General features: G+C 41.9%; 1 protein-coding gene across 1 annotated transcript in view; it reads right to left on the minus strand.

Moving 5' to 3' along the window:
- Positions 1 to 269: 269 nt before the first annotated feature.
- LOC140995453 (transmembrane protein 132C) overlaps positions 270 to 18,113 on the minus strand; it is a 154,214-nt gene continuing 136,370 nt past the window's right edge. Inside the window, exons 7-9 of the mRNA XM_073465452.1 lie at positions 8,596 to 8,869; positions 4,629 to 4,820; positions 270 to 1,439 (exon numbers count right to left, since the gene is read on the minus strand). Coding sequence (XP_073321553.1) covers positions 270 to 1,439; positions 4,629 to 4,820; positions 8,596 to 8,869 — 1,636 coding nt within the window. The remainder of the gene's footprint in view (positions 1,440 to 4,628; positions 4,821 to 8,595; positions 8,870 to 18,113) is intronic.

The raw sequence follows: 18,113 nt of genomic DNA on the forward strand, positions 1-18,113 counted from the left end.
GTAGTCATAAAATGATGATTAAAAGGTAATCATCCGATAAACAAATGAAAAAAAGAACCATCTGACGTCCTCGTTCATTGACGTATTGTATGTTAGTGATTCATCATTAGTCACTTGTGGAATCAAGACAATTCTCTTAAATTTAATGACCCTTTGGCAGTTTGGGATGATTCTCCTCCAATTTCACCAACAAGAGGTCCGGTTTCCATCCAGACCCACTTTCTTCTGAAAGGCATAAGGGTGAGTTTGTTACAAGGGCACACAGTACATTATGCCACCTCTTTTAAAGCACTGTCATTTAACCTTTCCATGTAATTGCGCAACTCCTTGGAGTCTCCCAGCTCCACGTCTTGGCACACCCACTTAATGTCCTGGCTGTGGCCTCCAGTCAGTGTGTTCACAGTGGGGTAGTTACTGTCTGAAGGGATGGTGGTGAAAGTGGAGAACTTGACTCGCTTCCTCTTGGTGGTGGGTGAGTCTCCTTTGCTGTCCTTGGGTATACAGCTTGTGTCCGCCGCCCGATGCACCTGGCCCTGCACGTTCTTCTGGGTTGAGCCTCCGTTCAGCAGGTGGCTGCCTTCCTCAAGTCCACTGCTCGAGTCCATCATGGAGGTCTGCTCCTCCTGCTGGGGCGAAAGACTGATTTGGCTCTCAAGCAGCTCTGCCTCGTTCCCCAGCCACACCCAATCGTGGGCATGGTTCATGCTCTCCTGGCCCTCAATTGAGAGCTCCTTGTGGCGGTATTTCAGGGTATAGGAGATACAGTTGATGAGAAAGACCAGGATGGCGAGGCAGAAGACCCCCAGCAGGGCGTACATGCCGATCTCCAGGTCGGTGAGCCCACGAGCAGTCTGGATAAGGTCATCGTCCATGTTGCGGCCACGGGGCAGGTCCACTTGTGCAGGGAAGTCAGCAAAATCAATTGGCATATTCTGGCTGCCGTCATCTGAAAGTTTACCCCCATTGGGTCTGCGCATTATTGCGCTTCTAGTGGTGGTGGCTCTCCTTAACACACCATCCTCCATGTCAGAGATGGAACTGCCATAGTAGTGGGTGTCAAGGCCGGTCCTGTCCTGGGAGGGGGAGAGCCTGCCTCTGTTCTCCATATCGTCTCCATCAGGACCGTAGTCGCCGCCCCCTCCCCTTGAACTGTCACTATGACCAAACTTCACCCGGACGTTACAGTTCCCCGCTGCCAGGATGCTGCGGCGCTTAAACTTCTGGCAGACCTCGCAAACAGTCATTTCCACCCTGACCAGCAGGCCTTGGCCCTCTGCCTCCGTCACAATGACAGGCCATTTCCAAGAGGGGTTCTGCTGCACTGTCACTACCTCCTCATCTAGGGAGGTGGCTGTCAGGACAAAGAAGTCAGAATTAAACAGGTCCAGAGGAGCCGAGGAGCCGTCGCTGAACTGTAGCCAGGCGCTGATCAAGGCCTCCTGTGAAAACACACACACAACAATATTTAGTGTGGAAATATAGTGAAAAATTACTGTACTGAGCCTTATTTGAAACAGATTGAAACTGATAACATTGTTTTCAATATATAAGCTCTTATATTATAAGGCCTCCTGGAGTTGGAGCATCAACCAGGTGTTGTTCAGGGACTCTGTAATATCCTACTGCTTGCTGCCACTGGCTTTTACTATCCGGAGTGAAATGAATTGAAAAAACAATGATTATTTGCATCTAAAGTTCCTTTTTTCAAAGCACCAAATAGACTTACAGAAAATATGCAGCTTTCTAATTGTGGGAGACATTGTGAGTGTAAAAAGTTCACTAAGTCGCATGGTTCTGCTAACTCAGCGGCTATTCTCTCTAAGCTAAGGGGGATACAGATTAAAAGATACGTTGAAAAGATCAAACAGTAACATTAAACATTGTTCATGTGAATAAGGATTTGCCATACATAGGCATCTCAAGCCTTTCTCCTGCCGCAGTTTCACAATTTGCCTTTTAATGTTGCGGAAAGACAAATCCCCAAAGGCGCACAAGTAGATCCCTATAGTGGTCTGTCAATGCTCTCTAATTACTGGCACCAGAGGACTTACAGTGCAGCGCTGCCTACTTATCTTCACACTCTGCATGTGCAGATAGGGCAGATAAATGGCCTTCCCAGTCCCTTCCTTCCTCACTTGAAGGAAGAGGACTGTAAAGGAGCAGTTCAGAGAACTTGTGAGAGGGCTTGATGGGCACATCAAAGATGACACAAAGAGAGCAGCCTCGGCAAATGAGAAAGGAAGCAAAACATGATTTGGCCTGTAAGTCATATTTTGGAGCAGAAGCTGTGGTGTTGCTTTCGCATGTCCTCAGATTAAGCTCCAGTTTATATTAGCTGCCCAAGGAAACACATTCTGTCACAGTCTGGCTTTCGAGCCTCGCAGTTAAGAGGGTTACTGATGGTGTGGAACAAACAAATAGACAAGAGTACATGAGCGCACGCACATTCTCGCTTTCTTCGATTGTAAAATTGCACATTCAAGGACCCTGACGGTGTGAAATGGAATCTGGAAGTTAGTCTTTTGTTTTGGAATGCAAAGTAGTCAAGGCTGCGGATTGAACATTTTTTCTTTCAGTACGTATACGAAATTCTTCAAATGACTATCAATTCATCAAAGAATAATTAAATATGCTAAGAGATAATAATTACTGTTGTAAACCAAATTAACATCATTCTCTGGCTTAATCAGACTGGGCTAAATAGCGTTTGGAAATAATTACTGGTCTTGTTTTCAATCTATTCAGATCATAATCACCATCATTTCTGTAAAGGAGGCTTTGTATGAGGTTGCTAAGGGAGATGTGCATTAAAGAAAAGCTCAATTCTGGCTTATTTCATTTCAAACTTTACTTATGTGTGTGTGTGTGTGTGTGTGTGTGTGTGTGTGTACATATACATACCTAACAATTATCTCCATTAACAATCATCCTGATTATCACCCTGCTGATTATCTTCTTAATTAATGATATATCACCATAGCAAAGCAGTCCAACAATGGCAATGTATTAGATGAATGCAGCATCCTTTGAATCACCACTTTCCGCTTCAGAGTTCCTTGCGCAAAGAAAAATATCTACAGAAAATCGTTTGTCCTTGTTGCCAAAAATATCTAAATCAGTAAAGAGAGCCACTTTTTGAAGTCAGCCTGCTATCTCAGCACACAGCACGTTTTCTCTGCTTCAGTCTTCATCATTGAGGATCTGATGCTCTTTTAAATGCAGTTCCTACTGGGTTTCTAAGTAAATGTGTTTTAATGTGCCCTGTTTTGGAGGTGATATTTTGTGTTTTGACCTTCTGTGCATATGCAAGAGAAATTGTGCCAATTGCACACAAAAGGTCAAGACAATTAAGTATTTTCTATGCAAACTGTTTTGTGTATAAAATGTCAGTAATAGTGAAAAATGCTTACCATAATTTCCTGCAGCCTAAAGTTATGTGCAGGCAATTATTATTTAAATGTATCTATTATGTGTAGCATTTTGTGATATTGTTAAGCGCTTTATAAATAAATGCTATTATACTTATCTTGTTGTTAGGATGTTGTTGTTGTTGTTGTTATCAAATTGCTTGTTTTAAAATGTATTCGATCAACAAACCTGGTTTACTATCAGATATTCCAAAAAAAAAGGCAGCAAATTATTTTTTATAATTTAAATTTTTTGCTTGAAAAATGGCAATGGCTGATTTTCTGTGGGTTGATTAATCAATTCATCGACAAATCGTTGCAGTTCTACTGATACCTGTTTGTGCACAGTAAATTACTGTAAAAATCCACACTAATCACAGTACACAATCACGTACAGTAGAAAGTCAGAGAAACAAATCGTAGAAAATCACAGTAATGGCAATGGGTTTTTTGGATTAAGAGCAGCTGACTTTGAGACCAACACTGACAACTTTCAGCCATCCAACCTGACCAGTAGAACCGCCCTAGGGAGGATGAGAGTCAGGATAAGAATCATGCCAATCCAGCATGGTTTAAGGCTGCTCCTGGCTAATGTCAGGTTGCAGGAAAAGGACACAGACAAATGGGACTCAGGCTGGCCAATCAATGAGGAATCAGAGACTGTTGTGCCCACAGAGACGCGTCTCCACACAATTTCCCGGACCATCTTTACAGAAACCATGGGTGGACCTTGTTCCAGGTTGACAGACTGCAGCACGACAGTGGGACAAGGAGAGGTGGACTGTGTGTTTATAACATTGATGCTTGTTGCTGACACTCAGTCACAGTGGATGGACAGTTTTTCCAACAGATGAAGTCAATTAAAACTACCAGTTCCTCCGTGACGGGGCCCTAACCGCTGCGTGATGGGTCCATGACGGGTCCGTGCTCAGACCTGGAAGAGTCTGTGACTGGAATGAGATCCCCCGCAATGATGTAGTGAACGCGGAGCCAAAACATAACGCCCCTAAGCACCATGTGTGGAAACCAGTTGCAATGGTTTATCTATCCTCCAGCAGTTTATCTTCCATTTCATTATGCAACCCTGTGTTATATTATGAGGGATAAATTACCTTGTACCTTGTAATATGCTGTTGTGATACATCAAAGTAACCAACAATGTACTGTAGAAAGTAACAGTAACCAATGATATATTGTAGTAATACATGCAAGTATCCTGACCTGTTTGAGGCTCTGCAGAACCTCCTGTGTGGTCGTGGTAGCCAGGATGGCTTTGTTGCTTCCTGGACTGAGCTGCAGGCTCATGGAGAGGCCGGTCACCAGCTGGACCCCCAACTCTGTGATGGTCACTTTTTCATCCACCACTGTGATAGTCTTCTCTGCCAGGATTGAGTCTGATAAAGGAGACAACACCTTGGAGGAAAAGACAAAAGGAAAAGGATCAGTACTGCAATGCTGAAGGAATTTTAAAGGAAACAGATGAAGAATTTTCTTCCACAATACTCCCCACAAACCCTTTAGTGCCCAGCAATAACCTGTGACATTCAGGTATGTTTAATTACTGCTGTGCTACTCTACAATAGTGACTCAACCTATTGTGCAGCCTGTTCATGAAAGCTTTTTCATTTCCTGTTTTAAACGCCCAGAGTTGGAGAGGTTTTCCCAGGAGAAATCAGCAGCGACAGCAGCCAGAGCCGAACGGTGAACAAGAGCACTACCTATAGAAACTTCATCAACAGAAAATCCAAGCAGAAGTCCCCGCTGGTCACACTGCTTGATTGACAAGTGATTCCTGGCAAGTGGAATGCAAAGGCATCACATCAATAAGCATTTAGCAGAGAAGATGTCACCAACATGACAAAAAGCGGATTACCGTGAGTTAAAGGTGATTTAAGAAAACGTCTTTTCAAGTGTTTTATCTAACATAAAAGGCTCACAAGCCCCTGTGCTATATGCAAAACTATACACAGAACCTATTTTTTATTTTATCTCTTAACTCAGGCTGTGTAGATCAAAACAACAACTCAACTTGGCTGCCTTCCACCCGATACCTCCTGCAGGTAACAATCCATTCTCTTTGATTAATACAGGTAATCCAGAGGAAAGGCACACTTTAACCCCAAAACAGAAGCAGGAAGTCGAACCACATTTATGATAAATGCCGTGTGCAGTTTGTGTGGCTTTCTCCACATGCACATCTTTATAAATGTCTTATCATGCAAGAGTCTGTGTGGTGCGTGGCTCAGGTAGTCACCGCTGTCAGACCTTTACACTCGTCATGTTTTCAAGTTCGTGCTTGTTTCGTGAGAGAGTTTTTGAAGGTGAAGAAGATACATCTGCACACAGGCTGACAGATGAGACCTCGTCGCAAGGGAGCGGATCCCACTCACACAGATGTCATTAAAAGGCTGATATTCATCCAGTTAGCCTGAAGAGCCTGCCAAAGCAAAGGGCCGAGGGGGGGGGGGGGGGGGGGCACTCACTGCTGACAGGCTGCAGCACAGGCTGTGAGATACCAGAAAGCACCTGTCTGCACTAGACTAAAGGAGGTACTAGTCTATCTGTGGCAGCGACAGCAGCATCTGTAATTATTGTCCCTGGAATATATTCATGTTCCTGAAGTATATGATTCTATATACCTATAATATATTATTATCATTACAGAATTATGTACCACAGCAAAGTTGAGTAAAGTCTATTAAAATGTGCGTACTGAGAAGGTCGCTGGTTCGATTCCCTGGTCTGCATGTCGAAGTGTCCTTGGGCAAGATACTGAACCCCAAACTGCTCCTGATGTGCTGGTCGGCACCTTGCAAGGCAGCCACCGCCATCAGTGTATGAATGTATGTATGAATTACTGTAAGTCGCTTTGGACAAAAGCGTCTGCTAAATGCCCTAAATGTAAATGTAAATGTAAATGTAAATGTAAATGTAAATGTAAATGTAAATGTAAATGCAAATGTTAATGTTAATTGTGTTGGTTTGATGCCCAGTATTGACTGACTTACTGTATGCTAGCAGGGTGCAAGGTGCTTTAAAATAAAGGTCAGGGAGATTATGAGAATGAGGGATAATTGCATTTATCAATTGAAGGCTCAATAGAAAGTGAATCTGTAATAAAACGAAGGCTACCAATTATGATGGTTTCATGACGGAAGTTCAAGTTAAGTTCAAGTTTATTCAAACTTCTTATTACCGTAGTTTTAGCTCTCATTTCTATCTTTTTCTTTTCATTTTATTCAGCAAATTAATTGCTGCGATGGCCGCACTCCTACAAGAAAATCTAACAAAGCAGGAAACAAAAGCAGTCAGATAATCAGATAGTTCATCTGGATCCTTGAACCAGTTCCTTTAGATAAAATTGAAAGTCAGTACGACGAAATACCAGCAGAAACCCCCCATTGCACAGGTTAACTGTGTGTGTAAGAAACTACAGAAACAACAGCAGATACGAGTTGAAGCAAGAAGTCAGTATGTAAAGCCTGATAGATGTTTGCATCGACAGTTGATCTAGCACCATCACTGCAACTGACCGTAAGAAGCAAAGTCCTGCCCCTTCCAGTGTGTGGGACCTTATTTCACAAAACAATTGTTGTTAATGGTGAGAGAAAATTAGATTTTTGATTCCTTTTGAATTGTGACATGAATTACACATATGATGTTTGTCAATTTGAAAGATAATTTTGCAAGTCAACAAAGTCGCAGTTTGTCATAAAGAAAATAAAAATCGTTTTGTTTTGTGTGAAACCACTCAGTGAACTACATTCATCAACAACAGCAACATGGCACAGAAAGTGCAAAAGTATTTAAGAGTAGAATGTTGAAGAAGGTTCTCAGTCATCCAGGTCATGGTAAATCTAAGTGCTGTATCGTAGGCAACTAGACTCGTTTCAGTTTCTTGAAGACGTTTCACCTCTCATCCAAGAGGCTTCTTCAGTTCTAACTAACTAGAGGGGAGTTGCAGGCTTTTAAACTATGTGTGGGAGTGTCCTTACAGAGTCGTTAAGGACACGTGTGAGCTCTGAGTTTCAGAGTCGTTAGGGCCACTTGTGGGTTGTTGACCCAACCCGCCTTCATGCGGGTTGCTAGGGCTAGGTGAGCCCAGGTGTGAATGGTTGCTAACAATCTACCAATTAGAAATATTTAAAACTACCAAAAAAACATCAAAATCACAACAAGACTTGTCATATTGACAGCTGCACTTAAGTGAAAAGAGGTTAAGTCAGTCTGGTGAGCTGGCTAATATATAGGGTCGGCCCTACACTGTTTAAGTTATGGGTTTTGGTGAACTTTGAACAAGACAACATCACTTAGATGACTGCTGGGTGTGAAGTCTTTCTAATTACAGACTTATACCAGATGAATGATGACTTTTTCAGTTATTTAAACTGACAAACATATGTGTAACTCATGTCACATTTTGAATGGAATCAGAAAATCACTTGTCTCTTGCTATTTATTTACATACATATGATGGACCGCCGGAAGGGGAGTGACTCCGCCTCTCTATTCATGTTCTTGTAAAGTCATATGTGGAAAAATACACGCCAACTTTTCAAACACTCATTTAATGTTATGAAAATGTATATATTAACTCAATCATGTATTCCTACGCCTAACCAAGTATCTTTCTTACATAAACCTCAACAAGCATTTTTATTGCCGGAATACAACCAAACCGTGTCAGAAAATTGAAAAATCAACAGAAATAAGTGAACATAGTGTAAAAATGATAAGTGAACAGTATAATAATATGTTTGAATCAGGATATAAACCTCAGTTTCCTGGATGGGAGTACTCAACCTATGAAGTTACAACAGCTTGCTTAAAATGTGGAGTTTGTTGCTTGCATGTAATTAGATATGATGGTCCTGAGACAACATTAATAATGATGTTCCAAGAACAAAACCAACACGACAATATCAGACAGACCATAATTAAACAGTTTGCCTTTAATTTGGATTGGATGCCTCCAATTAATTTTAGCTAACCCGAGGGCTTGTTTACAACCTTACAACTGACTGACTTTGTGTTGCCTCAACAGACCTCATTTGAGTGACAACCTCAGCAATTAAATCCATGAATATGGTTTTATTTTTACAGATAGAAGTGATGGCCAAAACTAAGAAAATAAGTATTATGATTTTAAATGCTACATATGAGATTGTTTATGTAGCCCATAGCCTACCTGGATTGTGGTCATCCCCATGTCAAGTCCCACCAGTATCCTCCTGTCCAGTAGCTGTGCAATCTGGGGGTCCTCTACCTTCAGGAAGTCCCACACCAGCTCCGTGATGTCTACCTGCCAATCAGTGCCCAGCATGAAGCTGGTCTGGCCTCGAGGATCAGCTGACTCTGCTACAAAATGGGTCAGGACTCTGACCATGGCGTGCTGATACTGCAGAGTGCAGCTTCGTCCACGTCTGTCTTCATCATCCTCGTCCTCACTATCCCGTGCAGACCTGGCAATGAAAAAAACCAAAACAAATGATGTGCAAAATTGGCAGCAACTTGAATCTTTTTTAAGCCACGCTAGCAGCATGGCTGCAATCCACTGCTTTTGAAATATGTGAACTATCCCATCTAACTTGTCTTCTTATTGGAATTATTGGATCAATTGCAATGACATTTTTTAACATTCATGGTCCCCAGAGGATAAATCCTAATAACCTTGGTGATCCCCTGACTTTTTCTTAGTGCCACCATGAGGTTGGCATTTGTGGTTTTGATTGAAATGCCTCAACAAATTTTGGTAAACGCATTCTTGTTCTTCTCAAGGTAAATTTTAATAACTTTGGTCATCCTCTGACCTTTCATCTAAAAAAATAAAAATACCTGTAAAGCATTCCCCATCAGCCTCAGCTGTACCATCTGCTATATTAATTTCCAAAAATAAGCATGTCAACAGGCTACATGAGATGGTGAACATAGTAAACATTTTACCTGCTATATTTGCATGTTAGCCCTATCAATTTTAGCATGTTAGAATGCTGAAATTAGCATTTAGAGTCACTACAAGGGCCAGCCACACAATAAATTTGAAATAAAACTAGATAGTCAACCCAAAGATGCCACCTATTCAGTTTATGAGAACTGCTTGCCTGGCGCATATGCCAAGAAAGTTTTCCAGCTTTACTTCCTGGTTGTGCAGCCCACTGAAAATGTGCAAACGTGTTCTTCTCAAGAACAGTTGTAAATAAAAAAACAAAAAAACCCCCAAAAAATTCATGATAGAGTTATAATCGACCTTGTTTGCAGTTCAAGGTGTCCTGTCGACAGTTTTACCGACGTATCTTTTATAATCGCTCTATGGAGAACATGCTTTTTGGGCCTCAGGGAAATTTCTCCTTGCAGTACTGTGAGTGGCCACTGGGCAAAATTGGTAGTAAGGCTGAACGGCTCCATCATATCCAGGTCTTCAAAGTATATCCATGGCCCCAACCAAGAACAATTACTATAACGATACTTATAATGATAATTTTGTGAGCATCGACACTTAGAAATTATAACATTCTGTAAACAGTGGCGCCAAGCAAGCACTGCGCAGTCCAGCTATGTCTGCAGCTTAGGAAAATGTATGATTATGACCTGTTACTGCTGTACATCACACAGAGAAACAAAAAGAAAGCCAGAAAGATATGGGTTCATGAAATTCTTCAATGATGAGGAGTTAGGAAAAACAGTTATGAGAGTTATTGTCGTCTTTTAAATAAATAAAAATAAAGATTTTAGTTGAGTACATTCGTATGAGTCAACATCTGTCGTCCTGGCCATCGTCAAAGAGACCTTCAGTAAGGACAAAATGGACTTCAGAGACTCCATCAATGCCAATGACTAGCAGTATGTCTCAGATAAATAAAAATTTTTGGATCCATATGAGCCTAATATACGTTATAAGCATTTACTCAGTTGTGAATGCATTGTAATACCAGATAGAATTTAAATTTGGCTGTCAGTGTCTCATCTAATCATCCTGAAAGTGATCTTAACCATATAATTCGTCATTGTTGCTGTCATTATAGTTGTGGTATGGACTCACTATCATTGTTGTGCACAGCCCTTTAGTAGATTTTCACTGGACGATTATTGCGGCCTGAAGAATTCACGACAACTATATTTTTGCGATATCTGAAGAAAATTTGGAAGTAATGTTTTCAGCCAAAGTCATCCTTAACTTTGTATATTTTACGTCTGGTCCATTTTTTGCAAGAAGAATTATACATAAAATACAAGAGTAGGTAAGTAGAGAGAGTCTGGAACCATAACTGTACAAAAGCATGCAAAAAGAACAATTACACTTCATGAATTCTTCTGTTTTATGTTGTTTTTCTAATATGACAAAACAAGAATAGAAAGAAACCAAATTGATTAGGAGGCAATAATAAGGTATTTTTATATATGTATTATTGACATCAGTATTTCATGTTTATATAACTGATTATTGTCAATAGCAGTATGTCATGACACCCCTTGTATGCTACTTTGATTAAGAACCAAATATATACGATATAGATGAGAAAAGAAAACATCAGCAGTGCTTACTGCATTGATGTTTGGTTTGTGGTATTTTCAGCAGCGTTTTAATTAAACTGATCTCAGTCAAACGCACGCACACACAGCAGGTCTTTTCACACGAAGATGTGTACCTGACAAAGCCCATGTAATGATGCCGTGTTGTTTATTAGACCGCTAAGAGAGGATCAATCCAGTACATGGCTATCATTTCTCTTTCTCAGTGTCTCTCTTTCACCATTTTGGAGCACACGGTCTGAATTGTGATGTACATACACCTCCTTAGTGCTTTATTTTAATAGCCTCGCTGATTGCTCTGTTGCCAGCAAATCTAATTTTATGACTTTAGGCAACAAATCAGCCAACACAGGCTCAGCTCTTTCTCAACAGGAAAATTGCTTTGAGTATGACAAACTTGGTTTAAATGGTTACTATACAGCCTCGTAATCATTATATTTGCCCATAATTGTTTTTTGTTTTTTTTTTGCTTTAACAAACAACTTTTTAAAACCAACAGATAAAGCACCCCGATGTGTTGAGAAAGCAATGTTTGAACAGTTGATCTGGGAGAATAAATGCCTTCACAGCTCTTCAGTTTTACACAGGGGCACAGCGGGGACAGAAAAGTGCTGTGTCAACAAATCTACTATTCATACACTATACTGTAGATTTACACCCCACATTTATTCCTCTGTCTCTCTCTCACACACACATACAAGCTAGGAAAGGTTGCGGTCATGATAATAATCTCTTAAACTGTTTTTCTTGTGATTATCTGCTCTGCTTGTCTCGTTCTGTCTGAATCCCCTGAGAAATCTGACTGCGCGCGAAGCCATGGGAATAAAGATGTTAGCCGCACGCTCTGGAGAAAAGCCGAGTGTACAGTGAGATTTGGAGTTAAAGGGCTTAAAACCTTCCGCTGGCAGGACTGATTTCACAGGCAACTGAGTGACAGACATTCACAGAGGAAATGATGCTATTGTGGATCTCTAAAGAAAAGGTTCAAAAGCAACAAGTGATTCAACATCCCAAATTCAAACTGTGAATGAGTTTTTGGACACACTTTTGACGGAACCAGATACAAACTATTTTACTTTTCGCCAATTTATTCTAACCCCGCCCTTTGCGAGGATATTTTGATTGATAGTGGCCATGTTTTTCAACAATGTTGCTTAATTGTAATAGAAATGTGTATTCTTGTCCTACAATGCTATATACCCAATTTGCGTTGATTGAGTCAAATTTGAAGAAGATGTCACTTTACTGGTATTCAGTTTATGCTAATTAGCACCAAATCCATCATGGCCTACCTAGAGAACAATGATCTGGACTTGTGTCTCCAATTTCAAGTGTTTTCAACCAATGTTGCTAATTTATAATACAAATGTGTATATTTGTCCCACAGTGCAGCATACCAAATTTGCTGTTGATTGAGTAAAGTTTGATTCATATTTGAATCATATTACTGTTTTATGCTAATATGCTAATTAGCAAAACATCCAATATGGCTGACGTAAATGGTCCAAGAGGATTTCTTGTAGAGCACCTTCACCTTGATTTGTGTGTCAGAAAACTCAGTGAGAGGTCAACGAATAGTAATGTCGGCCGACCGATATATAGGGCTCTAGTTCCGTAGTCCACAAAACCTTTCAGGAGCTTCACATCGAAACAGTGATGCTTCTCCTAAACAACTGAAGTAGCTGAGGACTTGTTTTAAAACGCTAAAAAAACAACCAAATGTTGTTGTTGTTGTTTCACACCCTATTTTAAGCTGAAATCTTCACTGTAGCTGCTAAGCTAAAAATGTTACCGCCTTACTGCACAAGCTCGAACATGCGTTTCAAGTGTATATAACATCTTTTCAAATCAATTTGGGATTTCAGGGCTTCTTGGATAATGTCGGACGAGCTATATGGAGCGGTTACTTATGGGTTATTTTGTGGTTATTTTTTTTTTTTCCCCTTTCTAGTTCAGTCGTTGGAGAATGCTGCAACGCTGTTTTGCTGTGAAGCTCCAGAAATGTTTTGTGGATTATAAAACATCCCCTGACTTCTCGTCTGCAGGGAGGTAAGGAGATAATGACCGAATATTCATTTGTGGGTGAATTTGTTGCTAAATCCTAAATGGTGTCAAATTCAGTGTAGTTTTGGGAGCAGACTACAGGGAGAGGATGAATGGATTTCAGTCAAGTGTCAACAGCTTCTGTATACCACACTTGGCAGGATGACTATCGATCAGTTTGGAGACCTGCTGTCTGGTCTTTACATGGCACTGCTCGCTCAGTGCTCACACGCCTCTAGATCCTCCTATTTTGAAAGTTTTATTTTTAACACTATTTTAGAAACGCCTGTAACACCAGATTAAAATAGCAGATCAGCTGTGCCTCAGCAGTCCCTACATGACACATTTAATGCATATTTATGAGTGCTTATTTCTTCATGACTTTTATGAAATTTTCCACACAGATGTGAAACACTGCACCAAATTCTGAGGTTATTTCAGTCCCTCTGGCCTACTTTTAGTTTTATTAAATGCATGGAGCTTTCTGTCCGGGTGGCCTTTGTCCACTATGGCTAATTAAAAGCCAACCTTCAAATTCACACATAAACAAAAGAACTACCAGCTGCATAAAATATAGCACTTGCTCACATTGTTTATTCGAAAAGCGTAACAAGGAATTTGTGATCAATCATTAATTGTTCATTTAAATTTCTGTTCCCGTTTCATAAATCCATGTTCACTTTTGTCTCAACACCCTCTCCCCTCATGTAAACAGAGGGGAGAACTACCTGCCAATGATTTCATCCACCAAACCTTCCAATTCATTCCAATGGAAGTAATTGGACTGCTTTGGTTGAATCCTTTCAATCACATTGTGAGTGTTTTGAGCGTAAACAGAATTTGTTGTTTGACATTCACGGCTAATGAATCGACAAACGGCACTGATGTACAGGAGTACGTTCTAACAAATTGACTGAATCAGCGTTTAAACAGTATATTTATGAAGATATTTACACATGCAGGTAGTCGTCAGGTGTAATGGATTCAGGAGTAAACAAGCTGATAGTGAAGTCCAACCATTTTATCTCCGGTGTAACTCTGGTCTGCCAGTGCTTATGCAGCAGCCATCTCCAAATCTAATCTAAGGTTAATCTAATAAACAAATCAAACTCAGCTCCGAGAACAGCCTGCTTCACAAAGCAATTCTTCTTTCCGCTTCATTCACTTTCAAGCCCAGTCCTGACTTCAGAGAAGATGCTGCATATTAATGTGGTGTGTCATGCTTATTTTTGTTGTGCCCCGTGGATCGTGTGCCGTATTTGTTTTGGCATTGAGCTGCATTCCATTTTCTGCTACAATAACATGATGGAGGTCATTTGGACAGAAATAGGCAGCGCTGCTTCTATATATACAGCAGCAGCTGTATCTGACAATGGTTGATTGTTTTTTTTATTGTTTGAATCTTGTTGGAATTTCACGTAAAGCAGCTTGTTTTACAGTAGAATACAGTTTTTAGACAACAACATTAAAAATGGAGTAATGAAAGGAAACTTCAAGATATTTTAAAAAAAAAATAGATGGAAAACAGGATTCTCAATATCCATAGCTTGAAAGACGTGTTAAAGGAGTGGCGCATGCCTGAGTGCTACGCCTACACTTAGGTTTGCTGTCTGCTGAGGCTTATCTTTTCCGTGTTTTGACAGGGCTTAGGAAGGGACGAGGTGAGCCATACAGGCAGTGTCACTCAAAAACTGTGCGAGGAGTACTTTTGCAACTATCCCACTTACAAGTCTGATGTCTATTTATTTCTCATTTCTCTACCCCCACAGTGTGGCCGCGACTTGCCGGCCTGGCTGATAGAGGAAGGTCCTGCCATTTGTTCCTTGTAGGCTTATGGAAAGTGGACTGATGCCCATTTTGGCCAACAGGCACAGTGCTACTTCACAAGGTCACGCCTGTTATCCCCTGATAAACAAAGACGGGTGGAAGACAGGGGGAAACAAAGCTCTGTGCAGCCCATCAGCCGCCATGCTGGCGTCAACAATGACAACACAACCCGGCTGTCCCCGCTGATAAAGGCATACCAGCAGCTGGAGAGCAACATCCTCAACAAGCCATGGCATTAGTCGAATGCTGTACCTCTGTCACTCAAAATAAGAGGGGAGCAGGGATAATTAGAGGAGCCACACTGCTGCGTGGGACAACTCCAAGTCCAATCTCAACGCTTTTCCGGAACTAATTACTGCAGGTAGGTGGATAGCTGCTCCATCAATTGATGGATTTCAACAGTTGCAGAGTAGCACTACACAGCTGGGTTGGCAGAGGTATTGCTAGTGATGAGCCCCCAGGGGAAAACTCTGACCTCCAGACAGCTCTAATAATGTTCTGTCCTACTGACGACTAAATGGCACGATGGGAGGCCACCTTAAGCCAGCGGTAATGACAAGCTGTATTGCACAGGTCAGCCATTTTGTTATCAGCCAAGAACTGTCAGGAGGACTGAAGTCGGGAAGAGACAGGTGGAGTGGTGTTCAGTCACACGTCTCATCATTATCTTATCTGAGGCTGCCATGATTGAAATCGAATACATCACCTGGAGAAAAGGCTGTTCGTTACCCTCTAACACGAGGCCAGGACTGCTGCAGAGGTGGACAAAGGAGTCTGATCATGAGCGTTTATGTGATGTCAAGAGGAAATTCTACAAGAACAACGCTGTTGTTGGAGAATGAAACTTGGATCCGCTCAAATAAAAATTGACCCTGATGCTGTTTCATTGTCTTAGGGCTGCAACTAACGACTAATCCATTAATTGTTCAGTCCATATAATCCCCAAATAATGCGAAAAATGCTGATCAAAATTTCCCACAGCCCAAAGTCTTCATATTGCTTCTTTTGTCCAACCAACAGTTCAAAACCAAATTACTCTTCATTTACTGTCATAAATGACAAAGAAAAGCAAAACATCCTAACATTTAAAAAGCTGATCTAACAGAAAAATTAATGGGCCTGTGTCCACATAGGGTTTTTTTCAGGCAGTGTGCTTGGGAGCGCTGGGTTGAAGTGCTCGTTCGTGATAGAAAAAATGCTGCACGTTGGTTTTGATTGACAGCTGCTAATGCTATGGTAACAGAGGCCGACCAAACGAACGTACGATAAGTAGGGTGATAAAAGCACAACACTCACAAGCAACATTCAGTGTACAGATACTGTACACCTCCACTCCATCCAGCGACGCCTCCTTACCTGATGAGCTTAACCACGTCTATGGCCACTTTGATAGGGACAACAAGGAGGTGGCCATCAAGGCTGTGCTCCCTGCAGACCACCAGCCCCTCACACTCTCTCCCACTGACGTGCGTGCAGCACTGAGCGGGGTTAATGCACAGAAGGATGCTGGTCCTGACGGTGTCCCCGGACGCGTCCTCAGGGCCTGTGCTGTGCAGCTGACTGAGGTCTGGATTGACATATTCAACCTGTCACTAGCCCAAGCAGCCTTCCCCGTGTGCTTCAAAACCACCTCCATCGTGCCAGTGCCAAAACACTCCACTGCAGCGAGCCTTAATGACTTCCGCCCAGTTGCACTCACCCCCATCATCACAAAGTGCTTCGAGAGGCTGGTCCTGGCTCACCTCGAAACCAGTTTACCACCCACACTGGACCCCTTCCAATTTGCCTACCGACAGAACAGGAGTACGGAAGATGCCATCTCCACGGCGCTTCACTCCGCCCTCTCCCACCTTGACAACACCTATGTGAGAATGCTGTTCATCAACTTTAGTTCAGCATTCAATGCCATCATCCCCTCCAAACTGATCACCAAACTCAGTGACCTGGGCATCAATACCTCCCTCTGCAACTGGATTCTGGACTTCCTAACCAACAGACCACGGTCTGTTAGGTTAGATAACCACACCTCCTCAACCCTCACCCTGAGCACTGGCGTTCCACAAGGATGCATGCTGAGCCCCCTCCTTTACTCCCTCTTCACCTACGACTGCACACCTGCACATGGTTCAAACACGATTGTTAAGTTTGCAGATGACACAGCGTTGATTGGTCTCATTAGCAACAACGATGAGTTGGCCTACAGTGAGGAGGTCCAGCACCTAACAGTGTGGTGTGCCAACAACAACTTGGCTCTCAACACCAAGAAGACCAAAAAGCTCATTGTGGACTACAGAAAGTCAAATGATGGCACACACACCCCCATCCATATCAACTGGATGGAGGTTGAGCGTGTCACCAGCTTCAAGTTTCTGGGTGTCCACATCTCCGAGGACCTCTCTTGGACCCTCAACACCTCCACCCTGATCAAGAAGGCTCACCAGCGTCTTTTTTTCCAAGCGATGTCTGCGAAAGGCGCGCAGCATCATCAAGGACTGTTCACCCTCCTCCCCTCCGGGAGGCGCTACAGGTCTCTCCGCATCCGGACCAGTAGGTTCAGGGGAAGTTTTTTCCCTGCGTCTGTCACCCTACTGAACTGACAACCACACAGTTCCCCCAGTGACTGATCCCTCCCACCCCACCCGGACACTGCGCTACGCTTGACTATTTTACACTTCATCTATACCCCCTCCTTTAGTACCGCTAATAACACTTATATACTGTACAAACTGTATCTTCCTTTAGTACTGCCAGTAATATTGATATACTGTAGATACTGTACCTAGACCTACTTACACTTTATTTATAAACTGTACATACTGTAATATCTGTCTTTGCTGCACTATTTATACTGTACATACTCTGCACTTACTACTACTGCTTTTTGCACTTCTGGTTAGACGCAAACTGCATTTCGTTGTCTGTACTTGTACTGTGCACAATGACAATAAAGTTGAATCTAATCTAATCTAATAATCTGCTCCCACAAATGGACTTTTCTGTCTCTGTTATGAGAGTATTTGTCTGTTAAAGCTCAGGACAGACAGACGCAGCCAGAACAAGCCTCTCCTCGATTTTCTGGATTACCAGGGCGATGGGTTGCGGGTCTCAACCAATCAAATATATGCTTGTTTGGTTGAAAAAAAGCAGAGCGGTCTGAAAAAAGATGCTTGGAGCAGCACTTTTCCTCTAGGTGGCCTCATACGCTCGCTCCTCATTAGAAACAATTGAAAAAGAATGCTGGTGCTCATAAAAAAATGCTATGTGGACATCATAATAATAATAACCATAATTAATCAATGGTACATT

Source organism: Pagrus major, chromosome 5 (genome assembly GCF_040436345.1).
Source record: "Pagrus major chromosome 5, Pma_NU_1.0".
Lineage (NCBI taxonomy): Eukaryota > Metazoa > Chordata > Actinopteri > Spariformes > Sparidae > Pagrus > Pagrus major.